The 22,808-nt window shown below is 32.2% G+C and overlaps 1 protein-coding gene across 5 annotated transcripts in view; it reads right to left on the minus strand.

Moving 5' to 3' along the window:
• Window positions 1-22,808, minus strand: part of BRINP3 (BMP/retinoic acid inducible neural specific 3) — a 376,908-nt gene that overhangs the window by 346,690 nt on the left and 7,410 nt on the right. For 4 of the 5 annotated variants that reach the window (XM_032422122.1, XM_032422126.1, XM_032422123.1 and 1 more), the window contains one exon: window positions 5,383-5,668. The exons of the other annotated variant lie outside the window; for it this stretch is intronic. In XM_032422122.1, coding sequence (XP_032278013.1) covers window positions 5,383-5,618 — 236 coding nt within the window. In that variant the 5' untranslated portion in view covers window positions 5,619-5,668. The remainder of the gene's footprint in view (window positions 1-5,382; window positions 5,669-22,808) is intronic. 5 annotated transcript variants of the gene reach the window in all.

Genomic DNA, 22,808 nt, shown 5'->3' on the forward strand with positions numbered 1-22,808 from the left:
TAAGATATTGCCTACATCATACTTCCTGATGTCACATCAACTGAAGCAACATGGATGGCCAAGCCCAGAGTCAGTGAGAGAGGTAATACACAAGGTTGTTGAGATGGGGAGGCCAGACACATTGGAAATCTTAAATGCAACAGTCTAACACAATTTTATTAGGTCTCTGGCAACAGAGAATGCATATTAGATAGAAGGATATATTTACTGCGCAAAGCTGACTAATATATGCAAACAGAGAAACAAGAGTGGTACAATGGATTTGGTTTTTGAATATAAACAAGTTAGTCAATTATCTTTGGGGGCTTTTATTTTTGTTTCTGTTTTTTTTTTTTTTTTTAATTGTAGTAAAATGGTCATTGAATTTGAATTAGAAATAATAAGTTTTATAATGTTTGTTGTTTGTAAACATATTATTTAAAATCTCTGAATGTAGGGGCGCCTGGGTGGCTCAGTCGTTAAGCGTCTGCCTTCGGCTCAGGTCATGATCCCAGGGTCCTGGGATCGAGCCCCGCATCGGGCTCCCTGCTCCGCGGGAAGCCTGCTTCTCCCTCCCCCACTCCCCCTGCTTGTGTTCCCTCTCTCGCTGTGTCTCTCTCTGTCAAATAAATAAATAAAATCTTTAAAAAAAAAAAAAAAAAAAAATCTCTGAATGCTAGCTTTTTGAAATTGATATAATAATAATCAATGGGGGGGCACCTAAATGGCTGAGTCAGTTAAGCATATCCCTTCAGCTCCTGAGATGGAGCCCTAGGTCAGGACCTGGGATCAAGCTCTGAGTCAGGACCCAGGATAGAGCCCCAAGTCAGGATCCCTGCTCAGCAGGGGGTCCACTTTTCTCTCTCTCTCTCTCTCTCTCTCTTTTTCTCTCTGCCCCTTACCCTGCCCCCCTCGTACTCTCTCCCTCTCTCAAATAAATAAATAAAATCTTCTAAAAATAATAATCATGCCATCAATGAAAGGCTATAGCAAAAATCACATATAAAAATATGTAAGGTCTTTGTAAACAACAAACAAGCAAAAATTTTATTTTTGCACATGAATGCATGTATAGATACTAAACTATAATGGAGCATATACTGCTCTTATAACTAAATATTTCTATAAAATTTATGAGTTTAATAAACTTTAATAATAAATATTGAATTTAGGAACAATTCAAAGGAAAAAATTAATTTACTTAACTTGAGGATTTCATTTTTTCAATTCAAAGCTAACACAATATTTACTTACTTTTAAAATTTTTTACATTGTGAAATATAAAATACTATATGACTAATGGTCTAAAATAAATATTTAGAATCTAAAGAACACCAGTGTAATGATCACCCATTTTAAGAAATTCAGTATTGTCACTTTCTTAGAAATCCCCCATGTTCTATGCTAAAAATACTATCCTTCTTACTTCCTCATAGAGATAATCACTACCTTGATTTTTGTTATAGTCATTTCCTTGCTTTTCTTTAGGTTTATCAACCATCTTTACATATGCATCTCTAAATAATATAATTTAGTTTTGTGAATTTCTTACAACAGAATCATATTGTGTGCAAATTTTTCCTGTGTTCAGTTTCTTTCACTTAACATTCTGTTTGGAGATTCATCCATGCTGCTACGAGTGGCTATGTTCCTGTTAATGTTATATATAACATATATATATAAAATATACCTGAATTGATCAGTATCTTTTTTATGTTTAATGTCTGGTGTTTTAAGAAATTCTTACATATCCCAATATCATGAAATACATGTTTTCTTCTAAAAATATATGTTTTCTTCTAGAAACAACATTTTTCCCTCTCTATGTAGATCCTTATTCCATATAAAGTAGATTTGTATATATGGTATGAGGAAAGGATCTGATTTCTGCTTTCCTCATATGGATACCCAAATTACATACCATTTATTCAAAAGCTCACTCTTTCCCATACATTATTTCATATACCCCTGTCATATATGAAATGTCCATACATTTGTTTATCTTTCTAGACTATCTTGTCCTTTGCACAGTATTTTTTAAATATAATTTTTTTTTCAGAGAACATGACCACGAAAACCAGCAAGGCACAGCATTTAGCATTTATTTCAATTGTGTCTTATTCTCACTCAAATTTTGTTTTGAAAAATTGTTTCAAGGAATTTAATTGTAGTAATAGGACATATCTTTATATTATCTTGGAAGATTATAAAAAAGAATCAGAATTTTCCCTATGATTCACTTGTAAATGTGCTTAAACAAAGAATATTAGAAGTTTGGCAAAGAGAAAAAGGGCTTTTACGTTGTATCACCATATTTGAAGATCTATATGTGTGAAATGTTTCTTTTATGGAAATAAAAATCACCTCCTTATGACCATAGAACTTATAGCTCTGATTCAAGATAACTCTAAGTTTGAGTTACTTAAAGTGAGTCCCTTGTCCAGAGCTCTTATAATTTATGAAAAGAATGAGAATCTCCAGGACTGGAACAAATTGTGCATTTGCTGGTGGCCATAGTGCCTAAGGGTATTTCTAGAACATAATAACTAATTACATGGCTCCAACTTATTAAGGGACCAAGTGTGCTACTATTCTACACTTTCGAGTGGACAAAATTTCTCCAAGCATAGCCCATTTTCTAAAAGTGAGAGTACTTAAAATACCTATGCTTAGGTTCTATTATCAATCTTCAGCTAAGAGGGAAAGATAGCTAAAAACCCAATTTTTAGTGTTAACCGAGTAACAAGTGTTAATAAGTTCATTCTAGATCTTCCAATTCAATGATCTACTCATAAAATAATCATTTCTTAAGTCATAGTGTTGTGTCAGAACAAAATCTAAAAATTCTTTATAATTATAACACATAAAAATACAAATATAAGCCTTGTTAATTGAGAAAAATGCACTTTGTCAAAAAAATAATGGCACATTTTTTTCCTCTAAGTCTTGATCATGATCCTAATAATAATGTTCAATGGTTATGATCTACCTGTTCTATATTTGAGGTGAAAAGAAAAGTATGTTGGTGGCGAAGGAGATAAAATGAAGACAACTGAAAGAGATTTGACCTAGTTATTTTAACGGGCTTAATAGGTTTTATATTGAGAACTAATGCCTTTCAGAAACTATATCAATGCCACACCCCACATGAAGGAGCTTATGGCAGTAATAATAAACACTAGTAGAATTTGGCTGATCACTTTTTGAAATTATGTGGTCTTTTAAAATGGTTAATCTAGCACTTAATATGGAAAAATATTAATTTTCCAGCTGTGTCTCTTCAATACTCACAAATTATTTCAGGGCAAACATTTATAAAAGATAAAGTCTATAATAATTATTTTTTAAGACAAATACTTTTAAAAGTAAAAACAACAACAAAAAGTTATTTTAATCCTTAGATTTGAGATTCTCTAATATCTCAGAAACAAGTTTAACTTCACCAGGAAAAATGCTGACCCATTATATTGGATGCATAGGTGGATAGAATTCTCTGAATTTTAGGTAAATACTAGTTGGATAAATGAAATATCTCACTGTTCTGACACAAAAGGAACCCTCATAAATATATTATATTGTTCATTGTATAGCAACCATCAACAAATATAGCATCATTAAGCAATGTTTCAAAGGTAACATAAGAAGTTATAGCCTGCTCTTGGCAGGGTTAAAGGGATGTTGTATTCCATTGTTTATAAACAGACAAGTCCAATACATGTTTATTCAAAACCCAAAGGCAAAAACATAGGAAGGATGAGGAGTATAGGGCTAATGAAGGTCTTTAAGAATACAGTCCCGTAAAGACTAAAGGTTATATATGAGCTTTGCAAACACACCCCAAGGCATTATTTTTCATTACCTTTCACTATGACGATCCAAATAATGACTTGTTTCATTCAACTTAGAACCTCTAAAGACATGTCAAGCCATGTTTCCAACTCACAGCTCATCGACCAATAAGCTGAGCCAAACAATCACACAAGACAACACCTCAGACCTCCCAGTAGAGATGCCAATAGATCATGGAGACACGCTCTGGGTTAGTTTGTTTGACAGACCGTTAAAAATCCTCTTGCAATATGCTGAAATATTAGACATTCTTACAATCTTAAATTCAAGTAGCTCCACACAATTTGTAAAGGAAATCTGGCTACACCAACAAACACATGAAAAAAGGAATAAGCTAGAATCATATTATATTGACTGTTTCCTGCTGCATTTCAGAAAGAAAATCTTTAATATTTGTCATGTCATTTTTGTAAAATTAGGATAAATCTTTTGATAGACTTGTGACCATGCTCTGACTGCCTAGACTAAGGGATTTCTTATTAAACACACACACTCACACACACACACGTAGAGCAGTGTGATTTCATGGAACTTGCTCAGTACCTTCAGTCTGTTCTGTAAATATGCATTGCTGATAGGATTCATAAATTTCTCGCAACGCTGTATAAAAGACTACATACAGACCAGAAGCACAGTGCCCTCTGGTGCACATACAACATAAAATAAAATATTTATATAACAGTATCTACATAGATACAGACATAAAAATACAATGCTCAGTTTTGCTTCTACATAAATGCTAAAACCAACTGCTGGGAATTGTAAATTTCTATCATGAAGAAACAAACCAAACTGGTAACTTTATATAAAACATTCTTTATGGCAAAGATCAATACAATCTAATCCAGTCAGGGAGCCATTTGTACACTCTTCTATTTAATGGATTCACTGGGCTTGGGGGAAGCAGGCAGTCTGTTAGACTTAATATATGACTCCTTTTGTGTAACTTATTTAGATTCAAATATATAAGAACAGTAAAAGTTAAAGGCCATATATCTCAGCCCCCTCCTTTTTCTTGGCCTTTGCTGGCGTGTCACATTTATCTGCTACTTCTTTTTAACCCATCTTCATTTTCCCCTTTTTACCTTTAAGGGGAAAAAGAATGAGGTGACTTAACTTCTCAGTGACTAGTAGAAGATACCATTTCCATTTAAACTAAAAAAAAAAGGTAACATAGCATGGTATAAGGTAGAAAGGAATCTCAGGAAAATTCATTGAAGCATTTGGCTATTTAAAATGATAAACTCAACCTCAAAGTTAATTAGAATTTACTTTAGGGAGTGGAGTGTAACATTCCTAGAATTTGAGAGTGATGCACAACCGGTCACCATTACTAGTTTCTTGAGTTTTTTTAATTATTATTATTTGTTTTCAATAGCTTGTTACATTTATAAGAAATACTTTTAAATAACAAGAAAACAGTACTTGTGAATGGTAAATAATAACCCTTCTGGTAATAACCCTTTCCCGTCTGAAACTTTCCCTTAGAGAAACTTAATTACATACAACTTTCAAGGAAGATAGCTCTATAATTGCTTTCCCTTTGCTTCATACCTGTATATCTTGTATCTTGTGCTAAATCCCTGCCGGCTTCTGTCCACAAAATCTGTGTATTCCTGTGAGCGATGGAAGGGTCCCTTATCAGAGAGGAGCCAGTCGAAGGGGCTTGTGGCATGCTGATCCGAAACAGCAGCAACCGCTAAAACCCAGCAATGAAGACTCAGGGCTATCCACTCCCATAGAGCCATCAGAGAGAACAATTCAGCACCAGCTCTGCTCCGCCATATCATGCTTCCACTGGGGATTTAGAGCCTTCATTCTCTTAGCTTTCCCTCAACACCTAGACAAAATACACAGGCAATTAGTTAGCCCCTAGAAGATTCTTTTCTAGCAATTCAGGTGCTGAGGTGGGAAATTCCTTTTTGGTTAAATCTAATATCATTTGTTTCAAATTACATGATAGCGAAAGTGAATACTAAGTAAAACGAAGTAATATCTTTTTTTCCGAAGCTCTATGTCTTTCAGATTTGTGTCCTTCTGTATTCATTGGAAAATAAGTCACTGAGTCGTAACAGACTTGGTCATGACAGCGTCATACAGCCACAATTGGTTTGGACAAATACTTTTTTGCTTATGTGTCTATAACATTGGACACTTTCAAAATAAATATTGAATATGTTTAATTATCTCATAAATTGTGCTATGAATTTTAATATTAAGTGTGTTTTATTGTTTAATTGCTCAAGAAAAAATGCTTTAAAAATGAATTAAAGATATTCAGGAACTGAAAGGAATAAAATTGTGGGCCTAAAAATACATAAATAAATTATTGTGTTTATATATGTATGTGTGTCTGTCTGTCTACCTATCATCTATCTATCTCTATATATAGATAGATGGATGGATGGATGTGTGGGGGTGATGGGTAGGAGTGGAGGTCTGTGTGTTTTCTCAGATTTTTTTTCCATTATTCTATTAAGGACAAACTTCCTTGATTATTAAAGCAGAATCATGATTAAACTATTTCTAGGACCTTTACAAAACTTAAAGGGGCATCCGTGTCTAATTCATGAGATAAACAGGCATACCTACAAAATTCATATATGCACAAAACTAAGACAATGCAGATTATACATAAACTATGAAACCACATACATTAATTTTATACACATTCAAAAATAAAGTACCAGGAGGTGCAATCCCAATGTGGTATAGTATAAATGACTTTACACAAAGCAGCTGATGCAATGTCTATATGCTACACAAAATATTCTACAAACATTTGAATTCAATTTTACTTTCCATCTTCACCAATCTTTTCCAATATCATTATTTATAGCACATAGAACTATGCAGTATATAAATTCTGACTAATGAAAAAGTTTTGATTGTGAGAGTTTTTAGTCAACCAAATCTCTTTAGAAAGCAATCAAAATGCACAGTATTAAATAAAATATTTTAATTATAATAGTTGTCATATTTCCCTGGTGTTTGGGTAAGGCGATTAATATTTTAATTTGCTTTCTGGTTATAACTCTATAATTCCTAATCCTATACTATTTACACATGAAAGGCATACAGCAATAATTTTACAACTATAAAAGTATTTCAAACAGTGATACAATATGACTGACCTAAGTCATCAGATCCAGTCATAGACACCACACAATTAGAAGGACCAATGCCCACATCCTGTTATGAGTTGCCCCAATCATGTGAGTTTTTCTACTGTGATGATTAAACAATGCCCTCTTTTATAAACAACAACAGAAGTCTTACAAGTAAAGACACTTTAAAAATTGTTTATCATAATAAAGGATGACATAATATAATAGAAAGGTTTTTGGAATATTAGTTGGGAGTTTCAGGATCTCCATCAATTATTTGTATAAATGTGGCACTAAAAATGATTCAATACATAATTTTTAATGCTGATTAAGAAAATAAGTACTTTTAGATATTGTTTCTTGTGTGGGAACTATACCACTTATCTTAAAATTAATATATTTCATTTATATTCATAACTAAGAATTATTACTATGTTTAATGGTATAGTATAATCCCCTTATGACTAATAAATATTTATCTTTTTTAAACACATATTTTTATTCTGCTGATCAAATATATTCAAACTAGAAACATTTAAACATTATTACAAAAAAGTTATATTTTCTTATGTAAAGCATCTAGCATAGTGCCTAGAATGTTGGAAGGACATTAGGAATGCTTCAAAGTATATTTCATACTGATATGATATCATATAATTATATACCATAAAATTAAACCTAACTCTTTTTGCTCCAGCACATGATTTTGTAAGACACACAGCATTGAGAAAGTAGTATACAATTGACTTGGATGGCATATAAGGTCTCTAAAATTCTGTGATTTTTCAATATATAATTGGCCAGAACCACTCTATTTACTCTTTTCTTTACCAAATGTGTTGAAGATGTTTCATGGTTGTCATAGTTCCTAATCCTAACACAGAAGAAAATGGAAAGATTTTCTTGTATTATGTGTGGGGGAACTACCTAAAATATTAATATTAGGTTTTAATTATTTCTGTTTCTTCTACTTCTGATTTGGCTACATGCTCCTACTTCTGTTCAGTAATGGGTTTTCTCTGAAAGAAAGTTTATTAGCAATGATATTATGAGAATATCAATACTGTCCAAATTTATATTAATTTTTGGGATCTCTTGAAATCATTATAATTATAAGGTCTTTTTTAAAGACATGAACAATAGGGGCACCTGGGTGGCTCATTCGGTTAAGCAGCTGCCTTCGGCTCAGATCATGATCCTGGGGTCCTGGGATCAAGCCCCACATCCAGCTCCCTGCTCAGCGGAGAGCCTGCTTCTCCCTCTCCCTCTGCCTGTCACTCTGCCTACTTGTGCTCTCTATCTCTGTCAAATAAATGAATAAAATCTTTAATAAATAAATAAATAAATAAATAAATAAATAAATAAATAAATAATAAAGACATGAACAATAACCAAACTATGATACCCGACATTTCAACTCAAGCCACCTTTGAGAAACTGACTTTAAGAGTTACAAAACAGGGAGAAAAGTAGTGTTAGAATACATTAAGGCAAGGATGTATGCTTCCAAAGATCTTAGGACAAGTGGTCATTAGACTCAATGTTCACCAAAAAAAAAAAAAAAAAAAGAAAAGGACTTCATTCACCTAGTTTGTTACAAAAGCAGGTAAATGCATATTTGTAAATGAGTAGTAAATTTTAAATTATTACCTAAAGGCCTGAATTGGTTCCTTTATTTGGTTTTGATTAATAACAATATTTACCCTTGTGTGAGAGATGAGTTTATGATATAGATTGCCAATTTCAAAAGTAGTGAGTAGGGTTCTTTTGAGGAATCGTGGAGGTCACTACTGAAGTAAACAGCTACACTTAGATGTATTACTAAGGAAGGGAAATCATGAGGCCCAATGAAAGGAAGTAAGAATTATTAAACTAATAAGTGAATTCACCAACTTCACACCCTGGAGTGTAAGGAAATGCCAAAATGATCTTGAATTTACTATTTCTGACTAAGTACCTAAGAGGCCAACTGAAGAAACTACAATGTCTATGCACAGTATATTCTGAAACATGTAAGGGTGTCTTTTATGAATTAAAAAAAAAACAACAAAACATTAAAAAAACAAAAAACATGAGTTCATATTTAAAAAGTGTCATTTAATTAAAAATGATATTGATCAAGTTTTTCTTTTCAAAAATTAAGAGGAAGCAGTAAATATTGAAATATCACATTTTAAAAAAATAGATATTTAGTACATGGCCTTCTCTTATACCAAATTCTCACCAAATAAAATTCGGTGAGAACATTATCAACTCACACTACTTTATTACTTGCAAATACTCAAAAAGTTCATGCAGAAGAAAACACACCAAAGGAAGTTACATATATAGTAATATGCATAAAGCATATAATAAATACATAAAATAATATGTAACATGTTATATATAATATATATAATATATATTCTAGTATATAATAAATACTTCTCCTCATTAGCTCTCCTTAATCCTATTCCAGGGTGGCAGTGCATTATTTTTATCTAAAATACTGGCATATCTGGGCACCTGTGTGGCTCATTCGTTAAGCATCTGCCTTCAGCTTAGGTCATGATCCCAGGGTCCTGGGATAGAGCCCACATCGGGCTCCCTGCTTAGCAAGAAGCCTGCTTCTCCCTCTCCCACTCCCCTTGCTTGTGTCCCCTCTCTCGCTGTCTCTCTCTCTGTCAAATAAATAAATAAAATCTTAAAAAAAATAAAAAAATAAAAAATAAATAAAATAAAATACTGGCATATCATATGTATTTGAAATTCATAAAATAATGGAACTTATAAAATATTTCCTATAATATTATAAATGAATTTCTAGTATAACGGAAATTACAAAGATAGAAGATTATGAATTATTGACTTAGACTTAATATCCTTTAGATTGGTGGGTCATGTCATAGAGGTTCATCTTTTAGACCACATGATCTAATATCTAGTTGAATGTTCAAAACTAATTATTACTATTTGTTGAACAATTAATATTGCATTCTATATAATTCCTTCTTTTAGGTTTGCATTTGAACTGATTTTTGTTGCTAACATGTTCAAAATAGTTTTTCAGGAAATAAAACCCACTTACAATCTTGCATATGCAAAGAAGCTTTATAAAATAACTGTGTCAAAGAGATTTCTTTTTCTTTAATTTTGAAAAATTTAAAACCTACAGGAAAGTTGAGAGGCTAGTACAGTAAACACATATATCCTTCAGCCACATTTACCAATTATTTATGTTTTACCACATATTCTACTCTCTCAATCCCATATTTTTTTATGGAGCAAGGGTCTAAGGAAAATTGACTCTTTTGCTGCAGATAATACACCCATTTTCCATATTCCTCATCTTCAGCAACTGCTACACTGCACTATAAAATAGCTCCTTAATATTCATGAATCACTAATATTGGATTTTGTAAGTATAAAAAGTTAAATCTTCAAAATAAAGTTTCCAATTCCCAAAATGATTGCATTTATTAAAAAGCCACAGTCTTCTTTAATAATCTAAAGGAATATATATTATTTTATTAAAGTATAAATATTAGAATATTTTTATTATTAGAAAATAAATATATTTGTATATAATGCTCCCAGAATCTATTAAAACATATAGTATATTATTATATTATCATACCATATTATATATGGTATTTTATTACATATTAGAATAAATGTTGGGTCTGAAGTAAATATCTACTAAATAAACACTGTATAAGTAAATGATGGAAGTGTTAAAATATATTTTTAACTGTAAATTTTCAATAGTTTTTCCAAATAGTTATAGTTTATATTTCTTTTTAGTAGAATTACTAATAAAGAAAACCACAATAAAAAAGTAAATATTAGTTCTCATTTACAATGTGCAAAATACCCTGATACATTTTGGTATGAAGCTGGATGACAGGTATCATTAAAAATACTGCTTTGAGGGGCACCTGGGTGGCTTGGTCTGTTGAGCGGCCAACTCTTTGTTTCAGCTCAGGTCATGATCTTAGGGTTGTGGGATCTGAGCCCCATGACAGGGCTCCACACTCAAACAGGGAGTTTGCTGGAGATTCTCTCTCCCTCTCTCTCTGCCCCTCCCCCAGCTCATGTGTGCCTATGTGTGCACTCTCTTTCTCTCTAAAATAAATAAATAAATCTTTTAAAAAATAATAATAAAATAAAAATACTGCTTTGGTCCTCAGAAACTTAAAATCAAATGAGGAAGGCTTTATGTGAGGCAGAACACATGGCCTATGGTAATCTCTTAGAAACCAATACCTCGATCAACTAAAAATCAACGTTCTTCATTTTTTTTCTCTTTCTGGTTTCCTTATCTCATAAATGATACTTCCATATATTGAAATCTTTAAGCCAAATTCTTTTTTATTTAAATTCATGAATCACTAATAATCACTAATAATTAATATACAGTGTATTATTAGTTTGAGAGAGAGAATTCAGTGATTCATCAGTCTTACATAATACCCAGTGTTCATTATATCACATGCCCTCCTTAATGTCCATCACCCAGTTACCCCGTCTCCCCACCCAACTCCCCTCCAGCAACCCTCAGTTTGTTTCCTATGATTAAGAGTCTCTTATGGTTTGTCTACCTCTCTAATTTCATCTTGTTTTATTTTTTCCTCCCTTATTCTATGATCCTCTGTTTTGTTTCTTAAATTCCACATATGAGTGAGATCATATGATAATTGTCTTTAGCCGATTGACTTACTTCGCTTAGCATAATACCCTCTAGTTCCATCCATGTCGCTGCAAATGGCAAGATTTCATTTTTTTTATGCTGAATATTATTCCATTGTATATGTATACCACATCTTTATCCATTCATCTGTCGATGGACATCTGGGCTCCTTCCATAGTATGGCTATTGTGGACATTGCTGCTATAAACATTGGGGTGCACATGACCCTTCAGATCACTACTTTTGTATCTTTGAGGTAAATACCTAGTAGTGCAATTGCTGAGTCGTAAAGTAGCTCTATTTTCAACTTTTTGAGGAAGCTCCGTACTATCTTCCAGAGTTTTAAGCTAAAATCTTACTTTCCTCTACCTTCTCATTCATTGCATATACCCAATCAATTCCCAAGTTCCTCCCAAGAATCAAATCTATCACTTTCTTTCCACACCCACTTCATTTGAGTGGGTCATTCTGTACCCCCAACACTACCACCATAGCCTCATTCTGGAATGCTACAATAGTTTTATAATTGGTCTTCCTAACACCCATGTAGCTCTCCCCAATTTGTTTGTTTTTGTTTTTGTTTTTTACTACAGAGTTATCTTGCTATAAAGTTAAATCTGAGCATATAACTCTTTTACCCCCACTTACGATTTTGTGTCATTTGCCCTCTGGATAACATCCAAACTCTTTAAGATAATGTATAAAATTATCTTCCCTTACTTAGTTCTTCATCTGTGTCTTTCCCCTGTGTATGCCACCATAATTCTCAAATTATGCTTCGGTCATCATTTCATTCCTGAAATTCATCCACTTTCTCCCTTTCTTCAGCATCTTTGCATATGCAATTTATTCTACCTGAACTATTGTTCCTACTTGGATCCCTTCACCTGCCCAACCCTTACCTCTTTGAACTTCAGACTAGATTGTCATTTCTCCACAAAGCTTTCTGGGACTCTTCAAGATTGATTGGTCTTATTTCATGATCCCAGTATGTCACCTATTATAGCATATTTACATTGTATATTTATGTGTATATTTTGTCTTTTTGGCTGCATATCTCCCCTACTTCCAGTTAGTTTTAGAAAGACAATAATTATTCTTATTTTAATGACAACAGGGTACAGTTAGCAAAGTACCTGAAATAAAGTTGCTTAATAAGTACTGGTTGAGTGAATGAATAAATGGTGATTAAATAAGTACTAAATTGAGGTGTAATTAATGTGATGTGGAGGGCAAGATTAAGAAAACTCCTTCTATGTGGAAAGAAGAAAGCTTTACAGAGGACTTTGCATCTGAGCTATACCTCAGGATGACAACAGCTTTTATAGTTGAGAAAGGAGGAAAATGGAGTCCTGAGATAACGGTCTAGGTGTCCAAACCATGAATGTAAATGACATGTTCAAGTAGTATCAAAGCAAAGCATTCTTGATATTAAAAAACCATTAAGAACAAGGATATAAAAGCATCATTAATTATTAACTTTAAGTTCAATGATAAGGAATTATCAGGATCATGCATATAATTGTGAAAAACTTAGGATCTTTTCATTTATGTTCTATTATTCATGGTTTCTAAAGACAGACCAAATGAATAAGAGTTCAAAGGTAAAGTCAAACATAAATTCTCCCCACTAATAAGTACAGTATATGTTTTACTATGCTATCACTCTTGAATTTAAAGAATAATATAGAAACAGCAGTTGAATAGCTTGCCCCTCCCCCTTTGAAAGGTCAAATACAAGGGATAACTTTAACTGAAAACCTTCCAAACTTCATTGGAGAAAAAAAAATACAGTGATGATGAAAATGGCATGCTATTTTTATTTTCTTCCCAACAAAATTACCTTTATCAAGCTCTTTTGATATGCCAAGCATTTTACCAATATTTCCTAATTTCACCTCCCAGCAACACAGTGCACTATATATTATTATCACCATTAGCTTGTTTAGATGACAGAGGTTCAAGGTGAGTAAATATGCAGCAGGCAAGGACTAAATGGCAATAGTCTTGAAGCTAAATTGAAGACCATGCTGTCCCTATTACACTAAACTGCAACTTAATCAGAACTGATTGCAGATTTAAAGTTATTTATTAGGATTTTTGTTGCCATTTAATGAAATGCTCTTGAACAAAATAAAATTTTAAAATGGAAAATAGGGGCACCTGGGTGGCTCAATCGGTTAAGCGTCCCACTCTTGATTTCGGCTCAGGTCATGATCTCAGGGTCGTGGGATCCAGCCCCGAGTCTGGTTCCACATTGGGCTTGAAGCCTGCTTAAGATTCTTTCTCTTCCTGGAGCGCCTGAGTGGCTCAGACGGTTAAGCTTAAGCATCTGCTTTGGCTCTGGTCATGATCCCGGAGTCCTAGGATCTACCCCCACATCGGGATTCTTGCTCAGTGGAGAGTCTGCTTCTCCCTCACCCTCTGCTGCTCCCTACCACACGTGCTCTCTTGCTTTCTCTCTCTCTCTTGCTGGCTCTCTCTCTCAAATAAATAAAATCTTTGAAAAAAAAGATTCTCTCTTTTTCTACCTCTGTCCCTCTCCCCTCTCTCTCTAAAATAAATAAATAAATAAATAATAAAATAAAATAAAATGGAAAATATAAATACTAGAAATATAAAATAAAATTAAAAATTAAAATGGGAAGTTTTTTCTCAGTCTATTATAAGCAAGTGATCTGAGTATTATGGGTTTTGATAATATAAGTTTTCATATTATAGGTTTTCAAAGCATATCTGCTTCATCTAATTTTTCAATGAAAGTTATAGTTTAATCAACTAAATGTAATTCAGCTTCATATATTTAAAGACATGTACCATAAACTAAAAAAATCAGAAAAACTACTTTTTTTCAGATTACATGTATTATTTAGTGGGTTAAAAAGTATAATCATGGTCAGATTGATTTAATTTACCTATCTGTTCTTCAGAGAAATTGCAAGATTACTCGAATAGTCTTAATGACACAATCTTATTATAAATTACAGTGTTACAAAAAAGAAAAAAATATATCCAACATGCATAAAACAGTTGGTGTCTCAAAAGGGGACACATAATAAAATTTCAGTAGAATGTGATGCTTTTAATATTTTGTTGAAATGCTATCATAAATTTTTAATTAAGGTCAGTTTTCTTATGTCCTCAAAAATGCCAGATAATGACAAGAATATGAAGATCATTTTTAGCAAGTGTTATTTTAGGAATACTAGTGTGAAAACTCAAGACTACAACTAAAAATGTATATTTTATAGTATTATTTGGCAGGAAAGATCCCTGGATACAATGAAAATCATTTTAAAAGCATTGCTTTTCTAAAGTGGCAAACTCAAGTATTAAATTTGATGAACATATTCAAAGATATATGGATAATATAATGCATCATCTTCCTATATGCATATATGTATGGATTTTCATCTTTGAATATTCATGACCTATATGTCATATATAGTCAAATTAATAAAAGAATAAGAGCTCCATTATTCAATGATTTACATCATTACTTTAGTAATGACATATTAATTTATGGCTTTAGTTAAATACCAGTTATGTTCTATAATTTTAGACTTCAAATGACCTTAAATTGTTCTTCCTTAATCTAAACATTGCTTATTTAAAGGTAATGAATTTTTAAATAGCCTAATGGAGTAGAATTAGGCATTTTATTATATAAAGATGTCAAGAAATTCATCAAGATATAAAATCTTGCATATGCTACGTTTTCTATATAAGTAGGCAGAATTTTGCCACTCTCTTTTCTGTACTCCACCAGGAATATAGAGAAATGATTGCTTTACTTTTTTGCACCTGTTGAAATAAACAGTCATGTGTAGGAATGGGGAAAAAAGTCATTCTGACTTTTAGCTATGCAATTTGTTACTGGGATACCTGGAAATTATACCAAAAGTTTTTTTGTTTCCTTTTCCTTAAGCATTGATAATTCTTTCAAATTCCCTTTAAAAAGGTGAAACAAATTTATAAAAAATCAGAAAGGTGTGATAATCCCTAAAGCAAAAAAATATCATATAACTCCAGGGATCACAGAAAACTGAGGTTATTTAATCAGGAACTAAAAAAGAGAATGGAATGCATTCCTATTTGAAATAGCAATTCCTCTTGCATTTTAAAAACAAATGTCCTGGTGGGTTAATAACTACCTTAAATCCTTTCCAATATGTTAGTTTGAAAATTATTAAAATAACTGCTGACTAGATGGATTTCCACAATATGCTACTATTATCCTTTTTAACCCCTTTGTTCATATGACCAGTTTATGAAGGACATGCTGGCAGGGATTATGTTTTAGTAATTCCTGTGGCCCCTAATGTTTAACAAACTGTCATGTAGATGGTAAATTTTTGGAACATGCACTGAATTGAATTCCTTTATTTTTTTCTTTTATTCATGGGCTATTTCATTATGTCTGTCTGCCTAAACCAGCAAGAGATTGCCATTATATTAATCTGTTAGGAATACTTTATTATTATACTTTTTCACTTTTCTGTTTTGTTTTGTTTTGTTTTTTTAATAACTGAGCTTACTTGTTTTAAATCATGTTGTATAGGTTAAGATTAGCCTGAGAAGTGAATTTTTCCAGTGATTTAACTCTGCTCAACCTATATTCTAGAGGGTCCTTCTCATTATTTATTTTAGCTGATCAGGCAATACAGTGCCTCTGAATTACAACTTTTAGTGTTTTCCATCTTAATGAGGGTTAGTATTCCTCTGAGGAGTATATACTGCAGAGGAAACTAATCTCCTGCTTGATCTTGTCAATACAATCTTGTCCTACCAATAAAGAAGTTAAATGTTGCTACCTAATGGTAGAGCTGATTAGAAAAAATGAAGAGAAGGTGAGTTCCATTCCTTAATTCTGTCCAGCATATAGGGGATATAATTCTTAAAAGTCCAAAGTTCAAGAGTCACTTGGGTTATCTTTATATTTTAAATGTAAAATATCTTGGTTTTTCAAACTAAGTGATTATATAACAAAATATTTTGGTAAGATTCAGATTGTACTTAATTTTAATTCATAAGGAAAGTGGTCAGAAAGTAGAGAATAAAGTTCAGATGCAAGATGTTTAGTATATTTAGATTGCAAAATCTAATTTTAAAGTATGATAGATACTTCTGAAAATTTATTATAATCAATATCTTTGATTACCAAAACAGTAAAACAGAAAATAGTTTAAAATAAAGATATTTTGGGGGCACCTGGATGTCTCAGTCGGTTAAGCCTCTGCCTTTGGCTTAGGTCATGATCCCAGGGTCCTGGGATCGAGCCCCGCATTGGGCTCTCTGCTCAGTGGGGAGACTGCTTCTCCCTTTCCCTCTATCTACTGCTCTGCCTACTTGTGCTCTCTCTGTCAAATAAATAAATAAAACTTAAAAAAAAATAAAGATTTTTTTTTTTTCCCGAAGAAGACATACAGATGGCCAACATACACATGAAAAGATACTCAACATCACTCATCATCAGGGAAATGAAAATTAAACCCACAATGAGATAATACCTTATACTTATCAAAATAGCTAGAATGAAGCAGACAAGAAATAACAAGTGATGGCCAGAAAATAGAAAAAAAAGAACCCTCCTGCACTGTTGATGAGAATGCAAATTGATGTGGCCATTGTGGAAAATAGTATGGAAGTTCCTCAAAAGATTAAAAATAGAAATAATGTATGATCCAGTAATTCCACACAAAGTATTTACCAAAGAAAACCAGAGAACCAATTTGAAAAGATATATGCATCCCTATGTTTATTGCAGCATTATTTACAATAGCCAAGATTTGCAAGCAACTCAGGTGTCCATCAATAGATGAATGGTTAAGAAGACAACAATGGAATATTACAGTGTCATAAAAAAGAATGAGATCTTCCCATTTGTGACAACATAAATGGACCCAGAGGATATGAAGCTAAGTGAAATAAGTCAGACTGAGAAAGACAAACATCATATTATTTCACTTACATGCGGAACCTTAAAAAAATTCAAACAAAAAAGCAGAAACATCCACAAATACAGAGAACAAATTGATGGGTGAGGTTGGGGGAGGGGGGATGGGTGAAACAGAGTGGGAGAAACAGGCTTCCAACTATGGAATGAATAAGTCACAGGGATGAAAAGTACAGCATAGGGGATATAGTCAATGGTAAAGTAAATAAATAAATAATCTAAAAATAAAGATTAAAATAATCTTCATCTACATGTAGAAATGGAATAGAAATAATGGTTACAGACATCTGTATTTGATACAGTTACTGTAAGTAGTAATAAGATTCTGCTTTTTCTTGTATAGTCTGATAATAAAGCATAGTAAATAAAGTTAGTATAGTACTAACTTGTTGCTTAGTAAAGGCATTTATACTGCTGTAAATAAAGACTAATATATTTTAAGAATAAGACATAGTGCTGGGCTGAAGTGCAGAAATGTTGGTGTTTGGAACCAAATGGACAATAAGTCTCTTGTTCTAAAATAGGACCAAAACTTACCTTGGAGTTAACCAGGGCTACAAGGTGAAATGGGTTATTTAATTAGAAGTTATTATATGGAGAAATATAAATAGGAGTATACCTTCTGAAGTCACACACAAAGGAAATATTGCCTTTAAGGAACTTTTAAGGAAGTCCAGTAAAATTATTAAAGTTTTTTTCGAAAGATACTGATTATTAGGCCACAGGAAAATTTTTTTAAATTTCAGAATAATAATCTTCAGGTTCTTTCTATCCATTTTGTAAGGAAACGAAAATGTTCAAGTGTTTTTAACCTAGGAGTATATGGTTATAAATATTGTCAGTGGACTCTTAAACTTGTCTTCTAGTCTTGGTTACAGATATCATTAAATTCAGAGGATAATTCTTGTAATTATTCAATAATTCCTATAATAATGTAATAATCACTGCAATTCCAGTACAACATGAAGCAGGGATTTCTGTTTTATTCACCAATGCATCTACAGCACTAACAAAATAATCTGGCACAGAGAAGGCCCTAATAATAAGAAAATTAAATTTGTAAAGTAAATTCTTATAATCTTAATCCTTTTTTTGTTGTTGATGTTAATTTTAGTTACTAAAAAACAAAAGGTATAACCCATTGGAAATGTTTCCATTAAAAATAAACTAACATTTAAAAACAAAACAAAACAAAACAAAAAAAAACAAATCATGATAAAATGTCAAGTAAGTCATTACTCTTGAGAACTGTTGTGGTTTTATTTGCACAACTGTCCTTGTTCCTACATTTCTTTTTAATAATAATCCTCTAAAAATCTGGATAGAAGATGCATTCTTTATTGACCTATCTCTACACTGAGGAATATGACAACCTTCTTCTTCTCTCAAAGAGAATATTTGTAATATCAAAATTGGACATGTGTGAAAATAAAATGAGTGGCCAAGCATTAAATTTGCCTTGGTGGATTAATTAAAACAAAATGTACTACAAATAGCAAAAAAACTGTAAACCTCTTATGCACAATTGTTATATCTTGTCATTGTTATATTCCCAAGGTTTACCCCAGTGCACACCATTGATCATACATTCAATAAATACTTTTTAAAAAGAACCAAAACTAACAAAAAGAGGTGATCTACAATAAGCAAACCAATCCAGCAACAAGTAGTTAAATTTTTATCTACTCTTCTCCAGTGCCCTCTAAACCACCATCTAAGAAAACATGTCAGAACTCTCCGTGTTTCTAACTGAAGAATGCATATCTTAACCATTTGCCAAAGATGCTGGGATGGCCAATATTTTCACGTGGTAGCCAGCCCTGTATTGCCTGATATTGGTCATATATTCTAGCTTGTCTAAACTCTTTTCTAACGATATGCTTTATTTTTCCCCAACATGCAATTTTGAAAACATCTGATATTCTCAAGGACCATTCTTGTCACTATATTACTTTAACTTCTAAAATAGCTCAAATTTTCTTCAAACTTAGAAAGTTATATATAAAGAACTTAAGATACTAAATTTCAAAAGAAAAGCAAAGTAAGGGGTGCCTGGATGGCTCAGTCAGTTGGGAGTCTGACTCTTGACTTTGGCTCAGGTCATGATCTGGGAGTCTTGGGATGGAGCCCCACATTGGGCTCTGTGCTGAGTGCGGAGTCTGCTTAAGATTCTCTCTCTCCCTCTCCCTCCACCCTTCACCCCACTCATGCTCTCGCTCTCTGTGTCTCTGTCTCTCTAAAATAAATAAATAAATCTTTAAAAAAAGAAAAGAAAAATAAATCTATATGAAAAGTTAATTTATATTTTTGAAAAGAATTTTTATATAAAAAGCCAGATTTTTGAAGGATGTTATAAGAAAGCATAAATGGGACATCACTACGCCTAACATATGGACACTACTGAGTATTAGCTATACGCAGCATATCGTGTACACACTAGTGGTGATTTTTTAAATCACGTTGTCTGAACTTGTCAGAAATTACCTTCTAAATACTAATCATAGGAACCAATGTTATGGGAATTATCTGAAACTGAAATTTGGTAATAAGTTTTTGTCACTTTTGTGATGAAAGAATCATGCGGGGAGCTAGATGAAACTCTTGTTTACCTTACTGACTCAGTATTATTAATGAGAAATAAATATTTTTAACAGTTAATCACAGCCATTTGTATGAAGGTGCTGATTCTTTGAAACAGAACTGATTTTCTTAAATTGCAGCTGTCAAGGATAGGTTTAAAAGGTAATAATGACATGACTAATCTTTCACATTCATTCTGGCCTATCTTTGATGATTGTAAAACATCTGCTTTTCGTGGATGGATGACAGATACAAACGAAAACCTGCTAGAGTTCTGAAAGGAAACATGGACGCTCGAAGTTACTTTTCCCCATGGTTTTGTCACCATTCAAACATAATTAGCCAAAATATAAAGAAAACTATACATTTAAAACATCAAGGGGCGCCTAGGTGGCTCAGTCTGTTGAGCACCCGACTCTTGATTTCAGCTCAGGTCATGATCTCAGGGTCATGGGATCAAGCCCTGTGACAGGCTCCGCATTCAGCAGGGAGTCTACTTAGCATTCTCTCTCTCTCTCTCCCTCTCCCTCTCTAAAAAAATAATTAAAAAAAATAAAAAATAAAATGTCAGTAATTTGTCCTTGATCTAGAAGTTCTCAAATAAGGAGTGATATATTAGGAAAATCTGTGTGTTCTGGGAAAACAGGCTTATAAATCCATAAGCTATGTCTCCACTCAAAAGGGAGAAAGATGCTTAAAATAAGCACTTTATCAAAAAAGAAGTTTTAAATTTAATTTTAAAAGATATGTGGAGTGCCCCTTAAGAAATTGCTCAGGAGTACTTTTTCCTCAGCTATAAATTTTAAGTTTCAATTCACAGAGAAGACTGGATTCACTTCTCTTAATTCACAATGTAAAAACGAAAATGTTGTTTTTGGGTAATTGTTTAAACTTTTCATAAGTACAAAAGAGTACACCTTACAAGTCGGAAAACACACATCCCATAATATATGCTTTTTCAAGAAATTTTTTTGAATTAAAATTAACAAGTTGTTTAAAAACTCCATTTGGAGTGAAATTAGTAAAAAGAAACAAAAAAATACTTTCTAGTTGTTACTGTTGTTGATTGGTAATAGACAGATCCTTTTTATTCTATTTTGGAAACTTCTGGTCTGCCACATTATTCCACAGTATAATCTCCAAAACACTACTTACCATATTTATAAAATGTACTTAACTTTGTCTTTGTATATTGGTGACAGGTCTGAATGAATAATAAAAAATTCGATTACTGTAAACTTGAGTCATTCAATTTAAATGTTTTGTGTAAGCTATGCTTAGTCTATATGTTAATCTTTGGTATTATATAAGAAAAAGTTGAGAAAAGCATGAGTTAATTATCTAAAGGGATCGCTTTTTACAACTTTGCTGCAATATTTATGTAACCTTTAATGATTTTCTTTTAAAAATTTAAACTGTGTTTATTATTTATCAGGCGTTTACTTCTGAAAAATACTCTTCTATCATCTTTCTATGTAATTTAGAGGGCTGATTTTTCAAACCGTCAGAAATGTTATCACACTAAAGACATGAAAGACACTTAAATGTATTGTCTACACCAGGACTTCCTGATTGAATTAATTTTGTTCTATATTTACTTTAGCTACAACAGAAAAAGCTTCTGCACACAGTATTAAATTGCATATCTGAAAGCAGTTAAGAAAAACTTGTATCTTAAAAGGATATGCCTATCAAAGATATCACAAATTACAAAGAACACATTATACACAACATATGTGATTCTGTAATATGATACTTGATTGAACCCATACTTCAATTTTTAAATTTATTTTTTAGTTAGATTTAATCACTTTTTCCCCAAACTACCTTGCATTTGTGGACATCATCTGGCATGTTTTAAAGAAAATGTTTTCTAGTTGTGAGAATGAGTGTTTAATGAATCTATAAAGTAGCAGTGTGCTTATATTCTGGCCACTATTTGACACCAAAAATCTAAAATGCATGCCTACCCAGTTCTGCTCTTCCCAAGGCAAGATTGTTTTTTAATAGTGCAATATTCTAGATATAGTTTTTAAAATTAACAAAATGCAAGACTCCAGAAAAGTTAATAAAAAACAGCTCAATCCTGATGAGGTTGGCTGGTATTCGCAGAAATCAGGAAGAATAAGTCTATCTACAAGTATTCTTTCACAATAACTCTATAATGGAATTTAAATGAAACACACCATTATGAGACAATAATTCTTATATAGCAGAGAGCTACAATACATTTGAATGTAATGTTAACATATTTATTAATTTAATCAATAAATGGGTATTTTATAGATTTAATTTGCTGGAACTATAACATGGTAGCTTCTTTATTAGCTATTAAAGGGAATTTGTTATGCTTTGGGTGCTTTCAAAGGCATTTACATCTGAATAAATTAGGGTTTAGGCATTAAAACAAACACTCCTAAAATATTAATTAAAAATAAAAATAAGTCAAACTGAGGACAAATACCATTTTTAACTGTAAATTTAATAAAAAATAAAAATTGTGAGAAATTATACATGGTGTTTAAGAAATAACAATGAATATGGAGGAGTAAGAATCTATGAGACTTCTTAATTTTTTATGATGCATGTCATTTTTCCACATCTGAATTTATACTTTCTTGGTTAAAAATAAATATTTTAAAAATCAACACAACTATTTGTTTCATGA

Source organism: Phoca vitulina, unplaced genomic scaffold (assembly GCF_004348235.1).
Source record: "Phoca vitulina isolate PV1807 unplaced genomic scaffold, GSC_HSeal_1.0 scaffold26, whole genome shotgun sequence".
Taxonomy (NCBI): Eukaryota; Metazoa; Chordata; class Mammalia; order Carnivora; family Phocidae; genus Phoca; species Phoca vitulina.